The sequence below is a fragment of the Dipodomys merriami genome, unplaced genomic scaffold (genome assembly GCF_024711535.1).
Source record: "Dipodomys merriami isolate MVZ:Mamm:240054 unplaced genomic scaffold, mDipMer1.0.p SCAF_14, whole genome shotgun sequence".
Lineage (NCBI taxonomy): Eukaryota > Metazoa > Chordata > Mammalia > Rodentia > Heteromyidae > Dipodomys > Dipodomys merriami.
This window is the reverse complement of record NW_027202715.1, coordinates 39,622,745-39,648,959: the sequence shown is the minus strand read 5'-3', so window position 1 is coordinate 39,648,959 and position 26,215 is coordinate 39,622,745. Positions and strand designations below refer to the sequence as shown.

Here is a 26,215-nt window from a genome sequence, read left to right as displayed (position 1 = left end):
TCAAGTAGTAGAGTGCCAACCTTGACTGAAAGCTTGAAGCTAAACTAGAGTGCAAGACCCTGGGTTCAAGCCCAGCACTGGGACTAAAAAAAAAAAAAAAAAATGAGGCAACCTCTGGGAGCATGTATTGACTGAGAGGAGCACTTTGGAGCATTTTCTGCAGATGAAATTTTTCCATATTGTGATTGATTTATTGATTACATAGGTATACACGTAAGATAAATTTTACCAAAGTATACACTAAATAGTGTTCATTTTACTATATATAAATTTTACCTTTTTTTCCACTTTGGTACTAAGGGACTCTGAGTCCCATATATGCTTAGCTGTGAGCTACAACCCAACCCTTGCTTCTTCTTTTTTTTTTTTTTTTTTAATAAAAAAGATGTAGCAAGGCATGCTATCATAGACTAAAGCAGGAAAATTTTGAGTTCAAGGCCGTCATGGGTTACATATTGAAGACCATCTCTTAAAGATGAATGAATAAGTTGGGCCATTTGAGATAGTTCCAAAGATAGTCTCTAGGCCAGCATCCCAGAGGATTTTGATGGTGTTGCTAAAGAATAAAGGATTCAGTTCAATGACATCCTTGGCTATTAACAGTAACAAGTCCCCTGTGGCTTTCTGTGTAGAATTGCTAAGGTTTTCTGTGCTACCTGCTGAAATTAGTTTTTAGATGGGTTTATTTGGCACTGTAGCCAAGGGATTCCAAGAAAGTACCCTTTTCAGTGCTCCTAAAAACTTATTTTCTGGGTTTGTAACCCAGGAAATAGAAGTTTTTCTTCACAAAAGTGTTGGGGAGCCAGGTGCCAGTGGCTCACATCTGTAATCCTAGCTACTGAGGAGGCTGAGATCTGAGGATCACTGTTCTGGTCCGGGCAGGAATGTCTATTGAGACTCTTCAGTTAACCACTAAAAAGTAGGAAGAGCTGTGGCTCAAGTCATAGAGCACTAACCTTTACACACACACACACATACACATCTTAGGAACAGCACCCAAGGGAGAAAAAAGTGTTCAGTGATTAAGGAATTGATGTGGGACACAATATGAATTCTTGGTTGGTTTGTCCTATGAGCCTGACTGGTGCCCTTCCCCCACCCAGCAGCCTGCTCATTTTTCCCCTTGGCTGTTTCTCAGGGGCTGGGGCAGCAGCTGGGCTTCCACATCCTGGCACAAGTAGGGCTAAAGAGTGCCTGATGTCTAAATTGGTGCCAGTCACGAGCTATGAATCCTGACTGGAGCTCTCCTATCCTCAGTCTAGTTGGATTTCTTTAGTACAAGAGTGAGCCTCTGCCCAGCTCAGCTCACAGCTGTTACTGTGACAGACTTAAGGTGAACTGCTTGTTTAGGAGTTTGTTCCCAGAACAGGCTGAGGGTGGTAAATCCCTAATTACCATACCCTCATTAGCTAAAAGTCCTTTATCTATGTTAACTGACCCCTTGTGAAGATAATAATTTTCTCTTTGTTTCTCTCGAAAATATAAACTAAGCTGGGCATCAGCGGCTCACAGCTGTAATTCTACCTACTCAGGCACCTAAGATCTGAGAATTGCAGTTCAAAGCCAGATTGGGCAGGAAAATCTATGAAATTCTTACAAATTAAACACATACATACAAACCCAAAAAAGAGACAGCACCCAGGCCCTGACTAAGGTTCAGTGTATTGCTTGGCTAGGCACTGGTGGCTCATGCCTGTAATCTTAACTACTCAGAAGTCCATGGTCTAAGGATTGCAGTTCAAAGCTTGCAGGGACAAAAAAGCCCATTACTCTTATTTCCAATTAATCACCAGAAAAGCCAGAAGTGGAGCTGTGGCTCAAGTGGTATAGAGCTTTAACCTTACACAAAAATCTCAAGGACAGCACGTAGGCCCTGAGCAGCATGTGTATATGCACCTGCGCACATGCGTGCGCGCGCGCGCGCACACACACACACAGTATACTTCTTAACACAAAACTGTTAAGGTACCTGAAATAATAGCACTTAGAAGGCTGAAGACAGAAGGAGCTCAACAAGGTCAACCTGGGCTGCATAGTAAGACCTTGTCTGGAAAAAAGAGAGAGGGCAAGAACAAGAAAAATAGATAAAAACTAGGCACCAGTTACTCACTCCTAGCAACTTGAGAGGCTAAGAGGGAATGGTTGAAGTTTGAGGCCAACCCAGGCTGGAAAATGTTCACAAGACTTTATCTTGAAGTAGTAGAATGCCTGTCTACCAAATATATAGTCTTGATTTCAAGTCCCAGTACCACCAAAAAAAAAGTTTGCCAGGTGCTGTTGGCTCACATCTCTTATCCTGGTTACTTAGGAGGTTGAGTTCTGAAGATACAGGTTTTTAAAGCCAGCTCAAGCAGACAAATCTGAGATTATTATCTTCACGTAACCGGCAAAAAGCCAGTAGTGGAGTTGTGGCTTAGGTTTGAGTAAAAAATCTTAAGAGCTCAAGGCTCCAAGTTCAAGCCCCCCCACACACACACAAAAGGAGGAGGAGGAAGAGGAGAAGGAGGAGGAGGAAAAGTATACCTCTCTGAACCCTTAACTGTTTGCTGTTTCCCTAGAGGCAGTAAGTTACTGTTTCCTGCTAGATCTTCCAGAGATATAAATAAATGGAAATAAAAATAGGCCTTCCCACTAAAAACAATACTGGGTTTATACTATACATATTATTTATACACACTGTTCTGCTTGTCAGATTATTAGTATGTATATGGCTTCTTTGGTCTTGTTTCAGTGAACACAAATACTAACATCTTTTCAGATCCTGATTTCATTTCCTTTGGCTATATACCCCAAAGTGGGACAGCTGCATCATATGTTCTATTTTTAATTTTTTTAGGAGCTTCCATACTGTTCCATGACTGTACCAAATTCACATTTCCACCAACAATGTACAAGGATTTTCTTTTCTTACATCCTTGCCAGCACTGATGTGTAGTTTTCTCTCTCCTATTTTTTGATTCTCTTTTTCCTTTGGGTCATTTTATAGACTATTATATGTGTATACATAAAGGCTTTTGACTTCATAATATTAATTTTGCAAACAGACACCTTAACAAATTATTTTGGTTGTTTATTTCTCATGGATTTTTAAAAATAATTTTTATTGGTATTACGTGATTACATAAATTTCACAAATTTCACAGTATTGTGAGATAGTGATACTTAAAGTCACAAACACATTTTAACTTTCTCAAGGCAAGTTGTCATTATCATGGTCTATAATGTTTGTGAATTCTATGAGCTTTGATAATACAACTATTTCTTCCACATTGGGTGATGGGTACATTTCTTTCCTTTTGCTTAGTGTAAGCTGTTCCCTCTTTCCCTCTCCCTCCCTCCCTCCCTTCACTCCCCTTGAGTTGCTTAGTTCATTTTCATCAATGCCCAGTGCAGCTGATGGGCCCCTCTGTTGTGTATTTTCCCATTTCCCTCTGATTCTGTGCCCTCCTCTAGCTTCCCTCAGATGTACATATATAATACATATAATATATATATGTGTGTGTGGTCAACATGGACTCATTTAGAAATGATACGACAAATTGAGTGGAGGTCCTTTGTTTCTTGAGTACTGTTTACTTTGTCATGTCTCCTTGCACTTTGGATTTAACATCCACATATTAGGTAGACCATGTGCTGTTGGGCTCTGTTCTTGGCTTACCTCGCTCAACATTATTTGTTTTAGTTCCATCCATTTCCCTGCAAATGCCATTCTTTTGTTTCTTCTAATGGCTGTGTAATATTCTATTGTATATAGATACCACAATTTTTGGATCCATTCATTTATAGTGGGGTATCTGGGTTGTTTCCATATCTTGGCTACTGTGAACAGTGCTGAAATGAACATGCAGGTGCATGTGTCCTTGTATCCTGGTTCCTGTTGCTCAGGGTAGATGCCTAGTGGGATGGCTGGGTCATAGGGGAGGTCTATATTTAGCTTTCCAAGGTACCTCCAGACTGCTTTCCAAAGTGGTTGTATTAGTGTACATTCCCACCAGCAATGCAATAGCGTTCCTCTTTCTCCACATCCCCTCCAGCATTTGCCATTGGCTGAATTTAGGATGTGGGCTATTCTGACTGATATAAGGAAGTAATATCAGGGTTGTTTTTAGTTGCATTTCCTTTATAGCCAGGGATGATGAACATTTCCTCATGTTTCTTTGACATTTTCATCTCTTCTACTGAGAAGTCTCTCTGGCTCCCTTTTAGCTCCCTCTCTTTAGCCCATTTAATGATGGGTTTGTTAGATTTGGGAGGGATTAGTTTCCTGAGTTCCTTATATATAATAGATATTAGGCCCTTGTCTGATATATTGCTGGTAAATACTTTTTTTTTTCCAATTGGTTAGTTGTCTTTCTAGTTTGGCCAGCTGTGTCTTTAGCTGTGCAGAAACTTTTTATTTTAAGGTAGTTCCATTTGTCGAGTCTCTCTCCAATTTGTTGTGACCATGGGACTCTGCACAGCAAAGTTCCTGCCTGTGCCTATAAGTTCAGGTGTTTCTCCTACTCTGTCCTGCAGTAGTTTCAGAGTTTCAGGTTTGATATTAGGGTCTTTAATCCATTTTGTAGGTTATCTGAAGTGCTGCAGTAAGACTAGAATGGGTTCTTGGCAAGTACAGTGGGTGGCATAGTACAAAGCCATTGGTTTGGAGAGAGAGAGAGAGAGAGAGAGAGAGAGAGAGAGAGAGAGAGAGAGAGAGTGTACACATGCCTATGCTAGTCCTGGGACTTGAACTCACAGCTTGGGCACTTCCTCTGAGCTTTTCACTCAAAGCTAACCCTCTACCACTTGAGCCACAGCTCCACTTGCAGCTTTTTTGGTGGTTAATTGGAGATAAAAGTTTCACTGACTTTCCTGCCTGGGCTGGCTTTGAACCATAATCCTCAGATCTCTGCCTTCTGAGTAGCTAGAATTACAGGCATCAGTTCCTGGTGCCCAGACTGTAATGAGGGTTTCAATTTATTTTCTCATATTTTTTTTTATTTTCCTGTAGATGTCAAATCCGGCAGCTATACAGTGTTACAAGTGGTGGAAGCCCTCGGGTAAGAGCTCTTGTTGTAGCATATTCTTCTAACCCTGTCTGGGCACTCTGAAAAGGTTACTTTTATGCATTGCTGTTTTTCTGGAGCCTGAATTTCTCCTATAACCTAAAACCCTCTCTGTATCAGGACCTTAGTCTAATTCTATGTTGTTGACTTGCTTTGTCTGAAAAAGTTTCTTGTAGCATGATTGATGCTTCTTAAGGTAATGTTTAGGAGCATACAACCTGTAGGCTACATCATCAGCTTCTGACTTGGGCCACAGATTTAAGGTGAGGTGCATGGCCATCTACTGTCCTTAATTAGAGCTGGGATTCCTCATGTACTTCCATAGACCTATCCAACCATGTTAGGATTGTAGTCAACTCCAACCTGACTCACAAGCTCTGGGGCCCTCTGGTAGTGGATAGGTGCTGACCCTGTGCCAGATCCCCTTTATAAGAAAGGTTTTGGGTGCTGGGAAGGTGGCTCAGTGGTAGAGCGCTTTCCTTGCATGCCTGAGGCCCTGGGTTCGATTCCTCAGCACCATATAAGCAAAAAGAAAAAAGCCAGAAGTGGTGCTGTGGCTCAAGTGGTAGAGCGCTAGCCTTGAGCTGAAGAGCTGAGGGACAGCGCCCAGGCCCAGAGTTCAGGCTCCATGACCGGACCCCCCCCCAAAAAAAAAAAAAAGAAAAAGAAAAAGGAAGGTTTTGGCAAAACCACTGGAAAAGCAATAGTTGTTGTTGTTTTTTCTAGTCGTAGGGCCTGAACTCAGCCTGGGCACTGTCCCTCAGCTCTTCAGTTCAAGGTTAGCACTCTTATCACTTGAGCCATAGCACCACTTCCAGCTTTTTCTGTTTATGTGATGCTGAGGAATCGAACCCAGAGCCTCATTCATGCAAGGCAAGCACTCTGTCACTGAGCCACTTTCCCAGCCCCACAAAGCAATATTTTACAATCTAGGGTTCTTCTGTACACCAGAGAAAATAATGTACTTATAGTCTGAAGCCTGCTTTCCTCATACTTCCTATTTGGTAGACCACTTAAATTGACAAGGATTAACTGTCACAGATAATTTGCCTTCTAAATTATTAGCAGAATATTAGAAGAAATTTAAAATACTGAATTGTTATGCATCTCTCCCATGTAACAGATCATTGGGTCTTCTGCTCACATTCCTGTGGCCTTGGTCTACTTTTTTTTTTTTTTTTGTCAGTAGTGGGACCTGAATTCTGGGTCTGGGCACTGTCCCTCAGCTCTTCAGCTCAAGGCTAGCACTCTACCATTTGAGCCACAGTGCCACTTCTGGCTTTTTCTGGTTAGTGGTGCTGATGAATTGAACCCAGGGCCTCATGTATGCAAGGCAAGCACTCTACCACTGAGCCAACTTCCCAGCCCCCCACAATATGTTTTTTAGGACATCTTCCTTATTCCAGGAAGAAACTCATGCTCATTAGCACCTATTCCCTTTTCCTTCTGCTTCCCAGTCCCTGGTAAATTTATATAGAATTATAAAAGATGTGATCTCTAGTTCTCTCTCTCTTTTTTTTTTTCTCCCTTCAATACTAGGATTTGACTTGGCTTCATGCCTATTAGACAGGCACTCTACCATTTGAGCCATGTGCCTAGCCAGCCCCTTTTGCTTTAGTTTATTTCTCAGGTAGGATCTAGCTTTTGTCCATGGCTGGCCTCAGCCAAAATCTTCCTATATCTGCTTCCAGTATAGCTGGGATGACAGGAGTGTACTACCATACCTGGTTAACTTTGGCTTCTTTCACTGGGTAGGTGTTCAGGGTTTATCCATGCTATAGTATCCCACTGTATATGTATCTTAATATTTTTGTTTAATTATTTACCAGTTGGCGAACATCCATGTTATTTACACTATTTGACTACTCAGAAAAGCCGATGTTACTATAAGCATGTGTATATTTTGCCCATTTATAAATGCTGTAAATGTACAATTTTCTACTTCCTTTGGAGAAATCCTTCTACAGATTGGTATTCTAGAGATCCTGTCAGGAGTGTTCTTATTTTTACACACATATGCATATATGTGCACATACACACATATTTACTTATTTATCCTTTACAGTAACTCTTGTAGCCAACTCCTCTAAAACCTATTCCTGCTTGTTCTTGTTTAGAGTGTTTAAGTATAATCTTAGGAGAACCATTTTGATGAAAAATCACCTGTTGCTTCAGTCCAGTTTCTCACTTACCAACAGTCCTACATAGTTAAAGTTTCATTCTGGCCAGCTTTGTAATCTTCCAATTATAAAGTTTTAGGGTTTTTTTTTTTGGGGGGGGGGGTCCAGTCGTGGGGCCTGAACTCTGGACCTGGGCGCTGTCCCTCAGCTCTTCAGCTCAAGGCTAGCGCTCTACCACTTGAGCCACAGCGCCACTTCTGGCTTTTTTCTTTTTGCTTATATGGTGCTGAGGAATCGAACCCAGGGCCTCAGGCATGCAAGGCAAGCACTCTACCACTGAGCCACCTTCCCAGCCCCTAGGGTTATTTTTTTTGTGTTGTGTTTTAGACCCAGTGCCTTCTTAGTGGCTCTACACAGCTTTTTTTTTTTTTAGCAAGAATTTATAAAAATGAATCTATTTTTTTGTTTTGGTAGACGCTTCAGCTGCAGCCCTGTAGGTAGCTACTAAGCTCTGTTTTATTTCAAAGGAATGTCCCTGTCATACCACTGGGGAGAAAGAATAAACAAAGCACCCATTTGGTGCTAACCCGAGGTGCCTTGAAACCAAATTTTCTGTTGGTTGTGGTATCACTTATTCCTCTGATGGTTCCAGATCAGTTCTTTGGGTTTTGGTCCTTTCTGGAATCTGTAATGCTTTTTCCTCAGGAACATCTACCTGAGCTGGTTTGTCTATTGACAGGGCATAACTCTGCTTCCATGCCTGGAGGGATGAGTGTGACTAACTTTGAGATACTTATGCTTTCCAAAGCTTCAATTGGTTAATAGGTGTTATCCTGCTGTCTCTCAGGTCCTCTCTTGATAATCCAGAACCCAGAACTCGGGCACGAGGAATTCAACTTTTGTCACAGGTGCTACTCCAGTGTCACCCCTTGCTCCTGGAAAAGGAAGGTACTGGCCTTACTAGGACTATCTTCCCCAGATTTCTGAGCCAAGGCCTTCCATGTCTATCCAAGCCACTTTATAGGAAGGGAAAGCATAATGTATCTATAATCTACTTCATCAAGACTTTTGTTCCTTATTGGTATATGTGGCAGAGATTATTTAAGACACAAAAACATAGAGATCTCAAGTATAGTCTTAGAATATTTTCTTTTTTTTTTTTTTTTTTGTCGGTCGTGGGGCTTGAACTCTGGGCCTGGGAGCTGTCCCTCAGCTCTTCAGCTCAAGGCGAGTGCTCTACCACTTGAGCTACAGCGCCACTTCCGGTTTTCTGGTGGTTTATTGGAGATAGGAGTCTCACGGTCTCTCCTGCCCGGGCTGGCTTTGAACCGCGATCCTCAGATCTCAGCCTCCTGAGTAGCTAGGATTACAGGCGTGAGCCACCAGCGCCCGGCTAGTCTTAGAATATTTTCTATGGGGTCCGGTCGTGGCGCCTGAACTCTGGGCTTGGGCGCTGTCCCTTAGCTCTTCAGCTCAAGGCTAGCACTCCACCACTTGAGCCACAGTGCCACTTCCGGCTTTTTTTTTTTTCATTTTGCTTATGTGGTGCTGAGGAATAGAACCCAGGGCCTCAGGCATGCAAGGCAAGCACTCTACCACTGAGCCTCCTTCCCAGCCCCTCTTAGAATATTTTCAGTGTGTGCTAGCAGCAATTTTGTTTTTCTTTTGTGCTAATACTGAGGCTTGAACTGAAGACCCAGCTTTTTCACTCAAGGCTGGCTTTCTAGCACTTTAGCCACAGCTCCACTTTCTGCTTTTGGGTGGTTAATTAGAGATAAGAGTCTCACGTACTTTTTTTCCCCAGCACTGACTTTGTGCCTAGATCCTCAGATCTCAGCCTTCTGAGTAGCTAGGATTATAAGCATTAGCGCCTAGTACCTGGCTAGGTTTTTCTTTTTGTTTTTGTGCTGGTAACTGGGGCTTGAACTCAGGGCATCCTTATGCTCTCACCTACATTTTTACTCAAGTATGGTATTCTCCCACCTGAGCCATACCTCCAGTTTTGGCTCTCCAGTTCTCACCCAACATATTCTCCAGTTCTATCCATTTTCCTGCAAATGACATGATTTCATTCTTTTTTTTTTTTTTTTTTTTTTGCCAGTCATGGTGCCTGAACTCTGGGCCTGGGCACTGTCCCTCAGCTCTTCAGCTCAAGGCTAGTGCTCTACCACTTGAGCCACAGCACCACTTCCAGCTTTTTCTGCTTATGTGGTGCTGAGGAATCGAACCCAGGGCCTCATGCATGCAAGGCAAGCACTCTACCACTGAGCCACCTTCCCAGCCTGACATGATTTCATTCTTACAACTGAATAGTATCTATTGCATATATATATATCGTAGTTTTCCTTATCCACCCATTTTTAGGCACCTAGGATTGGCTATTTAGAATAGTGCTACAAAAATTTGTGTTGCAGGCTGGGAAGGTGGCTCAGTGGTAGAGTGCTTGCCTTGCATGCCTGAGGCTCTGGGTTCGATTCCTCAGCACCACATAAGCAAAAAGAAAAAAGCTGGAAGTGGCGCTGTGGCTCAAGTGGTAGAGCGCTAGCCTTGAGCTGAAGAGCTGAGGGGCAGCGCCCAGGCCCAGAGTTCAGGCCCCATGACCGAACCCAAAAAAAAAAAATTGTGTTGCAGCTGTCACTTGTATGTTGAGTTACACTCATTTGGTTATATGCTTAACTGGTATAGGAGAGTCATAAGGTCTTTTTTTTTTTCCTCCAAACCTCCATACTTCCATAGTAGTTATACTAGTTTTTATTCCTCCCAACAGTATAGTATAAAGGATTCCCTTTTCTCAAATCCTCACTGGCATTTGTGGTTGTTTGTTTTCTTCATGCTGGCCCTTCTGAATAGAATGAGATAGAATCTCAGTAATGTTTTAATTTGATTTTCTTTCATAGCTAAGGATTTCTTCATGTTTTTATTGACCATTTGTACTTGTTTTGAGAACTGTCTGTTCAATTCATTTGCCCATTAATTAATTGGGATATTTGTTCTTTTACTATTTCATTTTTCTAGCTCTCTAAATTCTAGATATTAATCCAGCTAATTGCAGTTGAATAGCTAGTATTCTGCTGCAGTTTTGAGAAGGAACAAGAGAGACCATGTCCTGAAATCTGTAGTACTCAGTGTTTGGCCCTTTAAGAAAAGTCAGTACAGGGCTGGGATTGTGGCTTAGAGGTAAAGCCTAATATGTATGAAGCCCTGGGTTCGATTACTCGGTATTACATAAACAGAAAAAGCCAGAAATGACACTGTGGCTCAGTTGGTAGAGTGCTAGCCTTGAGCAAATAAGCTCAGGGACAGTGACCAGGCCCTGAGTTCAAGCCCCAGGACTGGCAAAAAGGAAAAGAAAAAAGTCAGAAGACCATGGGTTAAATCCCCTCTTTTTGAAAGGCTGAAGATACAGATCCTTGGTAGAGCTCATGAGGCCTTACATCAGCCCCAATGGAAAAAAAGAAAAGAAAAGGATAGTAAATCTGAGTTATATAGAAAGACAGTCTAAGGACTGAGAATGGGTTTTGCTGTAGATTTATTAAGGATGAATAATGAGGTGGTCCTTTATTTTCTTTACTCATCAACTCAAGATTTAATGAAATGAGAGAACATGAGCATATCTCTTAGTAAAGGAGGAAAATTGTGAGTCCCAAACTGGAACAGCATTACAAACTGAGGGAAGATATCTGGTATAAACTAATGGCTGAATCTGGTTTGTGCAGTGGTACACCTGATCCTGTTCTATGAGAACCGGCTAAAGGACCATCATCTTGTGATCCCATCTGTTCTCCAGGGCTTGAGGGCACTTGTGAGTTTTCTTTTTCATTTTGTAACTGTGTTCATAGGAGGCCTTATCCAGTTCTCCTTGTACCTGGGGTTGAGTTTCACATGTAAAAGTAGAGAGACCCAAATGTAGAACTAAGTTATTATCAGCCTGCTTTATTCTGTACTCTAGAGAGTAAAAGTACCATTTGGATCCAGGTAAACTAGAAGGAGTGGCAGTGAAACACTCAACTAGAGAAAGTTGCTCACTGTTATCACTTCCCTCTGAATCAGAATGTTGTGATTCCCTCTGCAACTACATAGGTCCTTTGCAAGATTGTGTTTTGAAAACTATTCTGTAATTCCTTGAATATTCACATATCCTCCCTTCTCCTTCAGAGCCTGTATGTGTCCCTACCCTCAGGTCTGGCTGTCTCTGTACTTAAAGCCATCTTCCAGGAGGTACATGTACAGGTGAGTGTTAACAGGACAGTTGATAGTCTCCTATCTCCTACTCCTGGGTGTAACTAGAATTAGATGGCAAAACATATTGCTTTATAATTTCTGAACTTTTTATGGTCTTGTGACCATGTTTATCAGTCATTCCTTCTATTGATTGAAGAGAGGGGTGGATGGCATATCCAATCTGTGTCTTCTGATACCTAGAGAAAGTAAGGCATGCTACAGGTCTGGGCTGTAGTCATCATGATGTGCTAGGTCAATAACCAAAACCTTTCTCTTCACTTCCTCATAGGTTTATCATAGGCTGATTAAAAAAAATTTTTTTTGTTCACTTAAAGTTTGTGAAACAGGAAGTAGTTTTATCAGTTGACATTTTCTCTGAGCATACTCTTCGCTTCTTTCCTTTCTCCCCACCCCAAAGTCCCTGCCCCAAGTGGACCGACACACAGTCTACAATATCATCACCAATTTCATGCAAACTCGGGAAGAAGGTAAGAGGCTTTTTCCCCTCTGTAGGGTTCATTTTAGCCTGGGGATTATATAGAAGAGGCAATACTCTGAAAGACGATGATAAAGGGAATCAGGGACCCACTCTTTCCTCAGTATAGTAAAGCTTTTAAATTCTTACCTGTGTAATAATGTAGATGTTATTGCACATCTGTTTGCTGAGTGCTTCTCTTAGAAAAATAAGAGGTCTGCTCTGCCAGAAAGGAGTGGTAAGTGTTCGTAGAAAGAGTATGTAGGTATTCGTAGAAAGAGTATGCAAACCTTCTAAGAGACTTAGGCTTTCTGTACCATAGACAGTAGTGACCTTGTTCTCTCCTTCCCAGAGCTAAAGGGCCTAGGAGCTGACTTCACATTTGGCTTCATCCAGGTGATGGATGGGGAGAAGGATCCCCGTAATCTTCTGGTTGCTTTCCGCATCGTCCATGACCTCATCTCTAGGGACTACAGCCTAGGTATATCTTGGTGGTAATGAATTAGCTAGTTGAGGCTTGTCAGGTAAATGAATCTAAGTCAACCTCATTCTCTTTTGCTACAGGACCCTTTGTAGAAGAGTTGTTTGAAGTGACATCTTGTTATTTTCCTATTGATTTTACCCCTGTAAGTAGCACCTTCACTCATTCATTCAAATATTCACTGCCTATTGTATGCTGGCCCCATATTAGTCATGGAGGGTCCAATTGGACACAAAGTGCTTTGAGGCATGCATCTAGTCTGACATTTTTCTGGTTAATTGGAGATGGAATCTTGTGAACTTTTTTTTTTTGGGGGGGGGGGTCCAGTCGTGGGGCCTGAACTCTGGGCCCGGACACTGTCCCTCAGCTCTTCAGCTCAAGGCTAGCGCTCTACCACTTGAGCCACAGCGCCAATCTGGCTTTTTTTCTTTTTGCTTATGTGGTGCTGAGGAATCGAACCCAGGGCCTCAGGCATGCAAGGCAAGCGCTCTACCACTGAGCCACCTTCCCAGCCCCTCTTATGAACTTTTGTGCCTGGGCTGACTTAAAATTTTGATCCTTCAGATTTCAGCTTCCTGAGTAACTAAGATGATGGGCATGAGCTTCTGGCACCTGGCAACTAATCACATTTTATTATACTAACACATAATAATACATATACACACACACAGAAGAAAGCAATGCACTTGAAAGTTACAGGTGCTTATGGTAAAATCATAGCATTGGATAGAAAATGTGATCAGATTTAAAAAAATAAATGCCTAGGGCTGGGAATGTGGCTAAGTAGTAGAGTACTTACCTACCATGCACAGAGTTCTAGATTTCATATTAAGTACCTCATTAATGAATGAATTCCTAAAATTTCCAAGGAACACATAAGATTAAGCATATCTCGGGCTGGGAAGGTGGCTCAGTGGTAGAGCGCTTGCCTTGCATGCCTGAGGCCCTGGGTTCGATTCCTCAGCACCACATAAGCAAAAAGAAAAAAAAAAGCCGGAAGTGGCACTGTGGCTCAAGTGGTAGAGCGCTAGCCTTGAGCTGAAGAGCTGAGGGACAGCGCCCAGGCCCAGAGTTCAGGCCCCACAACCGGACCCAAAAAAAAAAAAAAAGATTAAGCATATCTCCTAGCTGGCGCCCATGTCATTCTATTGTTCTACATTGAGTGTAAATATTGCCTTGTTCTGTTGGCTTGCCAGGTTCAAGCCTATGTCCATGGGTGGTCTGAAACTTACACAAATCTATGGTATTTCTTCCCAGCCACCTAATGATCCCCACGGCATCCAGAGAGAAGATCTCATTCTGAGTCTTCGAGCTGTGCTGGCCTCTACACCACGATTTGCTGAGGTAGGTCTGGCCATCTTTCAAAGAACATTGAGAATGAAACAGTAAAAGCATGTGGGGAAAATCTAGTGTATATTTTAGGGTATTCCATCCTTCAAGCATCTTGTGTGGCAGTTATATTGAGTTATGTAGAACATTCTACCAGCTTGTACCCTTAAAATACTAAACCCAGCCAGGTGCCAGTAGCTCACACCTATAGTCCTAGCTACTTAGGAGGCTAAGATCTGAGGATCACAGTTCAAAGCCAGCCCAGGCAAGAAAGTCCATGAGACTCTTTTTTTTTTTTTTTTGGTCGGTCGTGGGACTTGAACTCTGGGCCTGGGCGCTGTCCCTCAGCTCTTCAGCTCAAGGTGAGCGCTCTACCACTTGAGCTACAGCGCCACTTCCGGTTTTCTGGTGGTTTATTGGAGATAGGAGTCTCACGGTCTCTCCTGCCCGGGCTGGCTTTGAACTGCAATCCTCAGATCTCAGCCTCCTGAGTAGCTAGGATTACAGGCGTGAGCCACCAGCGCCCGGCAGTCCATGAGACTCATCTCCCATAAACCACCAGAAAACCGGAAGTAGTGCTGTGGCTCAAGCAGTAGAGTGCTCGCCTTAAGCTGAAGAGCTCAGAGACAGCACCCAAGCCTAGAGTTCAAGCCCCACGACCAACCAAAAAAAAAAAAAAAAAATCCCTAGATAGCACTGTCTTGAAATCCCCTAGCTTTGCTAACTGGCCCACTTTTTAGGTAACTTGAACTCTGGCCACAGCTTGAAAATTAGCTTAAGTCATAATTCCTTGAGTATAGTATCTTTGATGTAGCATCTGTTCCTTGGGACTAGTGGCAGTAAGGACATAGTTGACCTTGGTGCAGCTCAGATACTGCCTGTCTCAGGCCTAAGTTCTTCCTTCTCACCCACAGTTCCTGCTGCCCCTTCTGATTGAGAAAGTAGATTCTGAGATTCTTAGTGCCAAACTGGATTCTCTGCAGACTCTGGTGAGTGATCCAACTGCCTTTACACAAGTTAGAAGTACTCAAAGCTAACAGGTTCTTGGCTGGCCAGAGGACATGTCATAGACCTCAATGAAGGATGCCAGGACTGGGGACTGTGTTGACCTAAAGTCCCTAGTTTTCTGTAGTTACTGAGTGAGCAACTGAGGAAAGGCTGAATCTTCATGCTGCTACTCTTTCCTCTCCCTGCACCATGCTAGGCAAGTGCTCTCCCACTGAGCTTCATCTCCAGCCTTTGTGTTTCTTTGTCACTGGGCAGCATTAGCCCCATTTTTATGTGCCAAGGGTAGTATTGTTAAGCCTTCTTGCCAGTTTTTCTGCTGAAATGCAGCCTCTTATATGTGCATTATGCTGAGGTGCTTGCATATCTTAGCGCAGTGTAGTTGGCTCATGCCTGTGGTTTCTTGGCAGAATGCTTGCTGTGCTGTATATGGACAGAAAGAGCTGAAGGACTTCCTTCCCAGCCTTTGGGCTTCTATACGCAGAGAGGTGAGTGTTACTTATGTAAACTTATAGCTAATAAGTCACAAGTTGTCAGGGTTCTCCCTATTTATTACAAGGGTCAATGTACTGTGACTGGTTTTTTCTGTAGGCAAGCAAGGGTGTACAAACTTGAGTTGAAAGGTAAAGGAGGGGCCGCAGCTTGGTAAGACCATGTGGTCACCTTTGCACAGGGCCCACTTCCTAACCTCCCTTTGCACAAAGGGTGTGAGTCATGGTGCCTCTGACATCATCTAAATAGAGAGGAGAAAAAGTGCCATCACACAGAATTGATATCCTATTAGTCGCATAGCATGTGTGTTAATACTACTGGGACTAAGAATATGGTGAGGATAGCCAAAGAGAAGACAATCGGTTGAGGTGTTAATTCCATTGCTGTGCCCTAAAGATTCTCAACCCCCAGCCCCAAAGAAATAGGCAGTGGATGGGGGGAGGGGGGTATCATCTGGTGCAAGCTCACCTCAGTAGCTATGGGATCCCTCCCTGACAGGTGTTCCAGACGGCAAGTGAGCGGGTGGAGGCAGAGGGCCTGGCAGCCCTGCATTCTTTGACTGCCTGTTTGTCTCGCTCTGTGCTGAGAGCTGATGCTGAGGACCTCCTTGACTCCTTCCTTAGCAACATTCTACAGGGTAATGGGACGGTGCAACAGAAGGGGACCATAGAGATAACATCCCTCATATGTAGCCTCCACATGTTCAGTGATTTGGGGGCTGCAACTCTACTTTAAATTGATTAACTCCTAGTTTTCAGGCTTCAAGTCTCCAATAGGGGGTGTCAGGCAACACTGAGCCTATTCCAGGTCTGTGATTTCTCCCTCTCTAGACTGCAGGCACCATTTGTGTGAGCCAGACATGAAACTGGTATGGCCAAGTGCCAAGCTGTTGCAGGCAGCTGCAGGTGCATCTACCCGAGCCTGTGATCACATTACCAGCAATGTACTGCCCTTACTACTGGAACAGTTCCACAAGCACAGTCAGGTAAGGAAACACAGTCTTTGGGAGATGTGAGGAAACCTTGAGTGTTAGGATGGATTCTTTTTCTTAGAGTAATAATGAATCTAGTGGACCCAGGTTAGTCTGGAATTTTCTTGTTAGCTGCTGCTTGTTCTTGTTTATTCTTTCCTGGACTCATTCTTACCTAAAGCAGTAATCCTCCCCAGTTCCAGAGTAGCAGGATTGAAATCCTTTAAACTGCTCTTTGACTCCAGTACTCCTTGAAACATTACAGAGCAACCAGCGGCGGACAATCCTTGAGATGATCCTCGGTTTCCTGAAGGTACAGCCAAAATGGAGTTATGAAGACAAAGGTGAGATCACCTGGGGACTATTGAGCTCTGTAGCCCATAAAAGGCAGAGTGCTTCAGAGAAATGGTCAAGAGCAGTGGTCCTGCTACTTTGAGGTTGTGGCATAGGAGAACACAGAATGGATACAGTCATTTAGTTTTCTAGTGTACTTCCCAGACGGCCACAGTTTGAGTCTTAAAAATCTATCCCAAATATCCTTGTGGGCTGGGAAGGTGGCTCAGTGGTAGAGCGCTTGCCTTGCATGCCTGAGGCTCTGGGTTCGATTCCTCAGCACCACATAAGAAAAAAGCCAGAAGTGGTGCTGTGGCTCAAGTGGCAGAGCACTAGCCTTGAGCTGAAGAGCTGAGGGACAGCGCCCAGGCCCCCCCAAAAAAATATCCTTGTAACTTAACTTCTGTCTCTCCCTAGATGAAAGGCCTCTGAGTAGCTTCAAGGACCAGTTGTGTTCACTGGTATTCATGGCTCTAACAGACCCCAGCAGCCAGCTGCAACTTGTTGGCATCAGGACACTTACAGTCTTGGGGTCACAGCCAGGTACATCTTAAGGGAAAGGGAGAAGATAATGTTTTCTGTTCTCAGTGAAGAGAAACTTCAATCCCTTGTTCTCATGGCAAAACTGGATGATTGATTTGGAACTTCTAATGAGATTTTTGGAAGGATTATGGTAGCTGCAAATGAAGAAAGATGAGGTCCATGTTCCCTTCTCTCAACAGATCTCCTATCATCTGTGGATTTGGAGCTGGCAGTGGGTCATCTGTACAGACTGAGCTTCCTAGAGCAGGATTCCCAGAGTTGGTAAGGATCTAAAGCAGTGGTAAAGAGAATTATTTCCTGCCTCTGTATTGGCAACAGTGATTGCAGCAAGGACCAGGGCTCTGTGCTTCTAACCCTTGTTTTTCTTAGAGAAAGTAAGCTCTGTGTTTGCCTCTACCTGCTAACTGATTGCAAAGATGTAAAACTGCTATCTTTTCTTAGGCATTAAGAAGCCCTTTCCAACTCAGTGGTTAGGTACTGGCATACTGCTTTAGCAAGGTGGCCTAGGCATCCCCACTCCTGTATCAACACATATTGGAAAGAGAACAGTAGGCCCAGGCTCAGCTAATACTCATCTCATTATGTCCTTAGCAGGGTGGCAGCACTAGAGGCATCAGGAACCCTGGCTACTCTCTTCCCTGGGGCCTTCAGCAGCCACCTTGTACCCAAGCTTGCTGAGGAGCTGCACAAAGGTATGTGTGGTTAATTTGTAGCCCAGCCCTTGCCAGCAAGGGTTTGGGGGGGTCTTCATGTTTGCTATTGCATGGAATCTTGTCTCCTTTGCAGAGGAATCAAATTTAGTTAGAGAGGATTGGCACACCAAATGTTCCCGGCATCTGCTCTGTCTGCAAGCTTTGTCAGCTGTTTCCACACACCCCAGCATCGTCAAGGAGACGCTGCCTCTGCTGCTGCAGCATCTCTGGCAGTTGAACAAAGGTAACTACCAGTAATTGTCAAGCAGCTGCTCAGAATGGGCACTCAGGCAGAGTGAAGTTGACACCTTTAGGGGTGCTCTAATTCTTTTTTTTTTTTTTTTTTTTTTTGCCTGTCATTGGGCTTGAACTCAGGACCTGGGCACTGTCCCTGAGGCTCTCTGTGCTCAAGGCTAGCGCTCTCTGTCCCTGAGCCTCTCTGTGCCCAAGGCTAGCGCTCTACATTTGAGTTACAGTGCCACTTCTGGCTTTTTTCTGTTAATGTGGTACTGTTAATGTGGGAATCAAACCCAGGGTTTCATGCATGCTAGGCAAGCACTTTACCACTAAGCCACATTCCCAGCCCAGGGTGCTCTAATTCTAAGAGTGAATGGTAAACTTAAATGACATATAGCAATTGTATATGTAGTGATATTGACACACAATATTTGTTTTGTGGAGTGTCACACTTCAGTAAAATGTTCAGTATGTGAAAAGATCAGGTAAGAGTAATGTGTGTATCATCTCACATATTTGTCATTTCTTGTTACGGGGACATCCAAAGTTTTATGTACTAGTTATTTTGAAATATTCAAATGATTGTTGTCAGCTAAAGGTGTCCTATTGTACTATTGAATATTAGAAGTTATTCCTCCAATCCAGAGGCACCCCTGTACCCAATAGCCATTCAACAGCATTCCCTCTCCAGGCTCTGGTAACCATTATTCAAACACAAAAGCCCGCCTGTAAGCCTAGCTACTCAGGAGGCTGAGATCTGAGAATGGCGGCTTAAAGCAAGCCTGAGCAGGAAAGTCCATGAGACTTATCTCCAATTACCACCAGAAAACACGAAGTGGCACTGTGGCTCAAGTGGTAGAGTGCTCGCCTTGAGCTGAAGAACTGAGGAACAGCGCTCAGGCCCAGAGTTCAAGCCCCACGACCAACCAAAAACAAACAAACATACACACATAAAAGCTGTCTTCTGTAGATACAAAAAACTTTTTTTAAAAATCCTCATGCATGGGCCTTTATCCAGTTGAATCAATCTCTGAGGAGGTTTGGAATTTGAGCAACAGTAATTGTGACCAGATGATTTACATGTGGTTTTCATGTAGGGTCCCCCACTCAAAGGTACAGTGTTCAAAGTAGCCTGTCAGCAACCTGAGCATCATCTAGGAACTCACCAGAAATGCAGTATTTCAGGCTTTCATTGACTTGATCAAAATCTGCATTTGAACAAGAGCCCTGGATAACTCATACCCATCCTCTAGTTTGCTCAGAAGCCATCATGACAGCTGTTGCTACTAGAAATCTGTACATGGTCACCCTGGATTCTCACTAATCTTCATCGCCTACTTTGGACTCCCAGCCCTGTAGAGTAGACCTAGATCTACAGTGTTTGACCCAGTGGAAAGAATTGGAGGTTCAAACTATGGCCTGAGTCTGATTCCTGACTTTGTACTTTTTTTGTGACCCTTGAAAAAACTGATTTATTTCATTGAGCCTGTGTCCTTCCCTGTGAAGTGTAGGAAGTGAGATTTCTAGAGTTGTTTAAAAAACACATGAGAAAGGGCCCAGAGTTGAGGCCCCACGACTTACCAAAAAAAAAAAAAAAAAACTTACAGAGAACATTGGCTTTCTCTCCACACAGGAAATGTGGTTGCAGGAGCCAGTGAAGTTATTGCTATCTGTCAGAGTCTCGATCAGGTGGCAGAAAAATGCCAACAGGACCCTGATTGCTGCTGGTATTTCCATGACACGGCTGTACCTTGCCTGCTTGCCTTGGCTGTACAGGCTTCCATACCAGGTAACTTTCTCCATCTCCTTAGAATTTTGCCTTCCTCTGCCATTGGACAGCACTGCCATCTTCTGGGTATTTGTGGTACTGGGTTCTGTACCTTCTAGTAGTACAGGATAATTTTATAGTACAGAAAGAAGCTGGAACAGTAAAATCCATGAGCCTCTTAACCTTAACCTCCAGTTATTTGCCAAAAAAGCTGGAAGTAGAGCTGTGGCTCAAGTGGCAGAGCAGCAGCCTTGAATTCAGTTCCCAGTAGCAGTAAGCATGCACACACATTTGAAAAAAAAAAGTTCATATTAGCTAACCTCATGTTCTTTTGTTTTAACTATTCCAAGCACTATATGCAGTGTTTCCAAGAGCTCTGTGACCTCAGCTTAACATGAGTGCTATTTCCAGTGCCTTGCTGTTTCAAGAGGACACGTTAAGGACTGCTGCTGAAGCAGGATGTGGAAGCTCACACCTGTAATCTAAGCTACTTGGAAGATAAAGATAGGATATCAGTTTGTGGCCAGCCTGGACGAAAAGTTATTAAGACCCTATAAAAGGGGAGGAAAAAAACCTGGCAGATCATATCAAATCTGTAATCCCAGCTACTCAGAAGGTATAGGTATGCTGATTTCAGTCCAAGGCCAACCTAGGACAAAAGTTTTTTACAAGACTCTTTTTCAGGGCCTAGGAGCTGTTCCTGAGCATTTTTCGCTCAGGGCTAGTGCTCTACCACTTTAAGTCACTTCCAGTTTTTTGCTGGTTCACTGGAGATAGGAATGTCATGGACTTTCCTGCCCAGACTGACTTTGAACGGAGATCCTCAGATCTTAGTCCTGAATAGCTAAGATTACAGCTAAGACTTTTTTGTTGTTGTTGTTGTTGTTGTTGGTCATGGGGCTTGAACTCTGGGCCTGGGCGCTGTCCCTCAGCTCTTCAGCTTAAGATGAGCACACTACCACATTAACTATACCGCCACTTCCGGGTTTCTGGTGTTTTATTGGAGATAAGAGACTCACGGACTTTCCTGCCTAGCTGGCTTTGAACCGTGATCCTCAGATCTCAGCCTCCTGAGTAGCTAGGATTATAGGCGTGAGCCACCGGCACCCGGCATTATTTTTAAGTTAGTCTTAAGCTGGGCACTGGTGACTCACGCCTGTAATCTTAGCTACTCTGGAGGCTGAGATCTGAGGATCATGATTGAAAGCCAGCCTGGGCAGAAAAGTCTATGAGACTCTTTTCTCCAATTAACCACCAGAAAACCGGAAGTGGTGCTGTGGTTCAAGTGGTAGAGTACTAGCCTTGAGCTGAATTGCTGAGGGACAGTGCCCAGGTCCAGAGTTCAAGCCCCATGACTATCTTAAAAATAAACTAAAGCAGAGGAAATGTTACTGTGGCTCAAGTAGTAAAGCACTAGCCTTGAGCACAAAGAGGATCAGGGACAGCTCCCAGACCAGAGGTCAAGCCCCAGGACCAGCAAAAAAAAAAAAAAAAAAAAATAGTTCTGCTTAGCTGGTTGCCGGTGGCTTACACTGTAATCCTTGCTTCGCCGGAGGCCGAGATTTGAGAATTGTGGTTCAAACCAGCCCTGGGCAGGAATGTCTGTGAGACTCTTACCTCCAGTCAACCACCAGAAAACTGGAAGTGACTGTGATTGAAGTGGTAAAGCACTAGCCTTGAGTTGAAGAGCTCAGGGACAGGGGCTGGGAAGATGGCTCAGAGGTAGAGCGCTTGCCTTGCATGCCTGAGGCTCTGGGTTCGATTCCTCAGCACCATATAAGCAAAAAAAGAAAAAAGCCGGAAGTGGCACTGTGGCTCAAGTGGCAGAGCGCTAGCCTTGAGCTGAAGACCTGAGGGACAGCGCCCAGGCCCAGAGTTCAGGCCCCACGACCAGACCAAAAAAAAAAAAAAAAAAAGAAGAGCTCAGGGACAGCACCCAGGCCCAGAGTTCAAGACCCACAACTGACAAAAAAAATTTTAAAAATAGGGTCTGGGAAGATGGCTCAGTGGTAGAGTGCTTGCCTTGCATGCATGAGGCCCTGGGTTCGATTCCTCAGTACCACATAAATAGAAAAGGCTGGAAGTGGCACTGTGGCTCAAGTGGTAGAGTGCTTGCCTTGAGCTAAATTGCTGAGGGACAGTGTCCAGGCTCAGAGTTCAGGCCCCACGACCAACAAAAATAACTAAATAAATGAAAATTAAAATTAAAAAATAAACTAAAGAAGAAAGGACTTGGAATGTGGTTCCGGTGATGAAGCGCTTGCCTAGCAAGTACAAAGCTGAGTTCAAACTCCAGTACCCACCCCCAAAAAACAAAATTGTTGCTAGAGTTGAGCCTGGCATGATGATAAAGCCTTGAACTGATGTGGATTTTTCCCCTCCCTTTTTTTTTTCTTTTTCTTTGTTGGTCCTGCGGCTTAAACTCAGGGCCTGGGCACTATCCCTGAGTTTCTTTTGCTGAAGTCTAGCACTCTACCACTTGAGCCACAGCATCACTTTAGACTTTTTCTGTTTATATGGTACTGAGGTATTGAGCTCAAAGTGGTAGAGCACTAGCCTTGAGCTGAAGGGCTGAGGGACAGCACCCAGGACCAGAGTTCAAGTACCCTGACTGACAAAAAAAAAGTCTCGGGTATTGAGCCCAGGTTTCATGCGTGCTAGGGAAGCACTCTACCACTAAGCCACATTCCCAGGCCATCTTTTTATTTTTGGTAAGGTCTTGCTATGTTGCCCAGTCTGGCCTTTTAACTTGGGAGTCCCTCTGCCTACGCCTCTCTTTTTTTTTCTTTTTTTTCTTTTTTTTTGGGGGGTGGTACTGGCATTTAAGCTCAGGTACTTGTTGCAGGCACTCCACCACTGAGCCATGCCTCTAAGCCCCTTTTGCTTTGTTTATTTTTTAAGATGAGATCTTGCTTCCTACCCAGGCATGTGCCTATAACATTTTTTCCAAGTGTGTGCCACAACATCCAGCTACTTCCCTTGATGAAGTCTTGGGTACTTTTCTGCCTAAGATGGCCTAAATGACAGAGATCTCATGTGTAAACCATAAAACTTCTACTCTCAATTTCCCAAGTAGCTAGGACTTACAGGTGTGACCCACTGGCACCTGGCTTAATTTTTATTTTTGAAGTATACTTGACTTTGTGATTCTATGTATGTGCATGTGTTGGTGTTTTGTTTTTGCAGAGCAGGAACCCTCAGTTATAAGAAAGGTGCTGCTGGAAGATGGGGTCTTGACTGCCATGGCATCTGTCATTGGCACTGCCACCACTCACTTGAGCCCTGAGTGAGTATAATTTGGGGTGTGTCTTGAGCCAAGTAAAATTACTTGAACACTGTCTGTCCTTGTATATAAATGTAGAGGCAGTTATTTGTTTTCTAAGTTTTGCAAACAAAGCAAAAAGGAAATGGCCTTTTTTTTTTTTTGGTCGGTCGTGGGGCTTGAACTCTGGGCCTGGGTGCTGTCCCTCAGCTCTTCAGTTCAAGGTTAGCATTCTACCACTTGAGCTACAGCGACACTTCCAGTTTTCTGGTGGTTTATTGGAGATAAGAGTCTCATGGACTTTCCTGTCTGGACTGGGTTTGAACTGGGATCCTAAGATATCATCCCCTGAGTAGCTAGGATTACAGGCGTAGCCACCATCACCCCCCAGCAGAAGTCTTTTTAACAGTGTTGCAATGGTTCAATGATTTTTGGTTATAGAGCATTTAAAAAATACACATTGTAAAAAAAAAAAATACACATTGTCAGTGCTAATGGCTCACACCTATAATCCTAGCTACTTGGGAGTTTGACACACACACACACACAAACTCTCTCTCTCTCTCTCTCTCTCTCTCTCTCTCTCTCTCTCTCTCTCTCTCTCTCTCTCTCTCTCTCTCTCTCTCTCTCTCTCTCTCTCTCTCTCTCTCTCTCTCTCCCCCCCCCCCCCCCAGAGGGCATGGTGGCTCACAGCTGTAGTCCTAACTACTTAGGAGGCTTGAAAGCTAAGGATCGTGGTTTGAAGCCAGATCAGGCAGAAAAGTTTATCTCCAATAAACTACTCAGAAAAAGCTGAGACATTGTGCCTTAGGTGGTAGAGTGCTAGACTTGAGCACAAGGAGACTTTAGGACAGTACCTAGGCCCTGAGTTCAAACCCTAGGACCAGCAAAAAAAAAAAAAAAAGAAAAGAAAAGAAAAGCTTGTAGTAGAGCTTTGAGCAAAAAAGGCCAGGGATAGCACCCAGGCCCCAGTACCTGCATGAAAGGAAGGAGGGAGGGAGGGAGGGAGGGTGGAGGGAGATGAAAGGAAGGAAGGAAAGAAGGAAGGAAGGAAGGAAGATATTGAGATCCTCACTAGATAATAAGCTAAGACAACAGTGATTTGGTATGTGATTCACTGTGCATAGGTCTGGGCACAGGATGTCTGCCCATTTTTAACTGTTGAATGTTTTATTGGTCAAGACTCAGTGGCCCTAAAATGAACCCCGGATTCAAAGGCACTGCTGTGAGGGAAGGGCTGCTTTGGAATCCTATCTGTGGTAATGCTTAGTACTCTGCCCCCAGGTTAGCTGCTCAGAGTGTTACCCGCATTGTGCCCCTCTTCTTAGATGGCAACACCTCCTTTCTGCCTGAAAACAGCTTCTCAAGCAGATTCCAGCCATTCCAGGTGACAGTTTAATGGATCAGATGGGGAGAATCTTGGAATTCATACCCTTCAAACTTATTTTTAGGACTACTTTGGGATGTAAGGACAGGTTTGATAGGACCCTTCTCCCTTTACAGGATGGCTCCTTGGGGCAGAGGCGGCTGGTTGCACTGCTTATGGCTTTTGTCTGCTCCTTGCCTCGAAATGTAAGTGAACATTTGGGGAGTTGGATCCCATATGACCTCTGGGCTGAAATTTATCACAGGCTAAGCTGATCCTTTGCTTTCCCACTGGGAAAGTTCTTATCCATTTTGGTCCCTGCTGCTACTTTTCTACTGGGTATCTTGAAGCTCAAGTGTTTTCTGGGTCCATTACATGGCCAGGTTTTCTGTAGGTGGAAATCCCTCAACTGAACAGACTCATGCGGGAGCTTTTGTCACTGAGCTGCTGCTACAGTTGCCCATTCTCCGCTACAGCTGCTGCCAAGTGCTTTGCAGGACTCCTCAACAAGCACCCTGCAGGTACTACAATGGGCCTGGGTACAAAGCCCCCTCCCTGTGCTGCTACTGATAAAATCTTCAGGTTCAGTCCTTGTTCTCCTTACAAAAGGAGTTAATTGCCAGGCATTGATGGCTCAAGCCTATAATCCTCACTATTCCAGAGACAGAGCTGAAGATCATAGTTTGAAACCAGCCATGGAAACAACTTTCATCTCCAGTTAACCAACAAAAGGCCATACTGGAGGCATGGTTCCAATGGTAGAATGCCTGCCATGAGTGAAAAGGCCAAGTGAGAGTGTGAGGCCCTAAGTTCAAGCTCAGCACTAGCACACACACAAAAGGAACTTGCTAGTAACGTAATTGGATTTTGGCTGCTTAAGCACTGTCCTTACACAGCCCCTGAGACGAGAGACTTGAGCAAAGCATTAACAGGACCTGAGGGGGTACAAGGAGCATGCTCTGCCTACTTCTGCCATTTTATTCCTACAGTGGCATTATGGTATAGACAATGCTATCGCCCCTGTGCTCTTACACTGGAGCTGTGGCTCAAGAGTGTCAGCTGTGAACACAAAAGTTAAGGGATAGCTTTCAGGCCCTGAGATGAAGTACCAGTGCTGGCACCAAAACTAATCACAGAAAAATATGTGTTATTGCCTCAGTATGTTCTGCTTCCTTTTAGGGCAGCAGCTAGATGAATTCCTCCAGCTGGCTATGGACACAGTGGAGGCCAGCCTGAACCCGGGGCCCTCTCGTAGCCAGGCCTTCACACTGCTGCTCTGGGTAAGGAGGTACACTTGATTCTGGTTACACACAGGCAGCTATGTCAAGCTAAATAAAATATTCCTGGTTGATCCTGAGCCATACATAGCAGCTAACCCTTAGGGTTCTAGGGATGGACTATCAGGTTCTGACATTCTCTCTGCTTTGTATTATAGGTAACCAAGGCTCTAGTACTCAGATACCATCCTCTCAGCTCCTGCCTTACAAATAGAGTAAGTCCTGAAGCAGAACTAGGACCTGAACAGGAACTTTCAGATGCAACTTCATCTCCTGCATTGGTGTTTAAGATTCTTCTTCCTGGTATACTTCAAAGGTTCTCTTTTCTCTAGCTCATGGGCCTCTTGAGTGATCCAGAACTAGGCCCTACAGCTGCTGATGGCTTCTCTCTGCTCATGTCTGACTGCACTGATGTGCTAACTCGTGCTGGCCATGCAGAAGTACGAATCATGTTCCGCCAGCGGTTCTTCACAGATAATGTGCCTGCTCTGGTCCAAGGCTTCCATGCTGCTCCCCAAGGTGAGCAGAATCTGAAAGACCCCAAATATAAACAACTCTCCTTTACTTGGTCACAATCCAAAGTAATTTAAGACCATAAA

General features: G+C 44.0%; 1 protein-coding gene across 4 annotated transcripts in view; it reads left to right on the top strand.

Moving 5' to 3' along the window:
• Positions 1 to 26,215, top strand: part of LOC138826181 (MMS19 nucleotide excision repair protein homolog) — a 35,409-nt gene that overhangs the window by 7,082 nt on the left and 2,112 nt on the right. Inside the window, exons 2-26 of one of the 4 annotated variants that reach the window (XM_070021330.1) lie at positions 4,991 to 5,039; positions 8,013 to 8,113; positions 10,882 to 10,967; positions 11,321 to 11,395; positions 11,805 to 11,874; positions 12,214 to 12,342; positions 12,426 to 12,487; positions 13,600 to 13,686; positions 14,586 to 14,660; positions 15,087 to 15,164; positions 15,667 to 15,805; positions 15,999 to 16,153; positions 16,404 to 16,482; positions 16,889 to 17,014; positions 17,194 to 17,275; positions 17,606 to 17,706; positions 17,801 to 17,950; positions 19,577 to 19,732; positions 22,898 to 22,997; positions 24,258 to 24,360; positions 24,477 to 24,545; positions 24,734 to 24,860; positions 25,519 to 25,619; positions 25,775 to 25,831; positions 25,949 to 26,135. In XM_070021330.1, coding sequence (XP_069877431.1) covers positions 4,991 to 5,039; positions 8,013 to 8,113; positions 10,882 to 10,967; positions 11,321 to 11,395; positions 11,805 to 11,874; positions 12,214 to 12,342; positions 12,426 to 12,487; positions 13,600 to 13,686; positions 14,586 to 14,660; positions 15,087 to 15,164; positions 15,667 to 15,805; positions 15,999 to 16,153; positions 16,404 to 16,482; positions 16,889 to 17,014; positions 17,194 to 17,275; positions 17,606 to 17,706; positions 17,801 to 17,950; positions 19,577 to 19,732; positions 22,898 to 22,997; positions 24,258 to 24,360; positions 24,477 to 24,545; positions 24,734 to 24,860; positions 25,519 to 25,619; positions 25,775 to 25,831; positions 25,949 to 26,135 — 2,544 coding nt within the window. Of the gene's footprint in view, positions 1 to 4,990; positions 5,040 to 8,012; positions 8,114 to 10,881; positions 10,968 to 11,320; positions 11,396 to 11,804; positions 11,875 to 12,213; positions 12,343 to 12,425; positions 12,488 to 13,599; positions 13,687 to 14,585; positions 14,661 to 15,086; positions 15,165 to 15,666; positions 15,806 to 15,998; positions 16,154 to 16,403; positions 16,483 to 16,888; positions 17,015 to 17,193; positions 17,276 to 17,605; positions 17,707 to 17,800; positions 17,951 to 19,576; positions 19,733 to 22,897; positions 22,998 to 24,257; positions 24,361 to 24,476; positions 24,546 to 24,733; positions 24,861 to 25,518; positions 25,620 to 25,774; positions 25,832 to 25,948; positions 26,136 to 26,215 lie in introns of those variants that run through there. The other 3 variants (XM_070021332.1, XM_070021333.1, XM_070021334.1) reach the window with 3 other exon arrangements.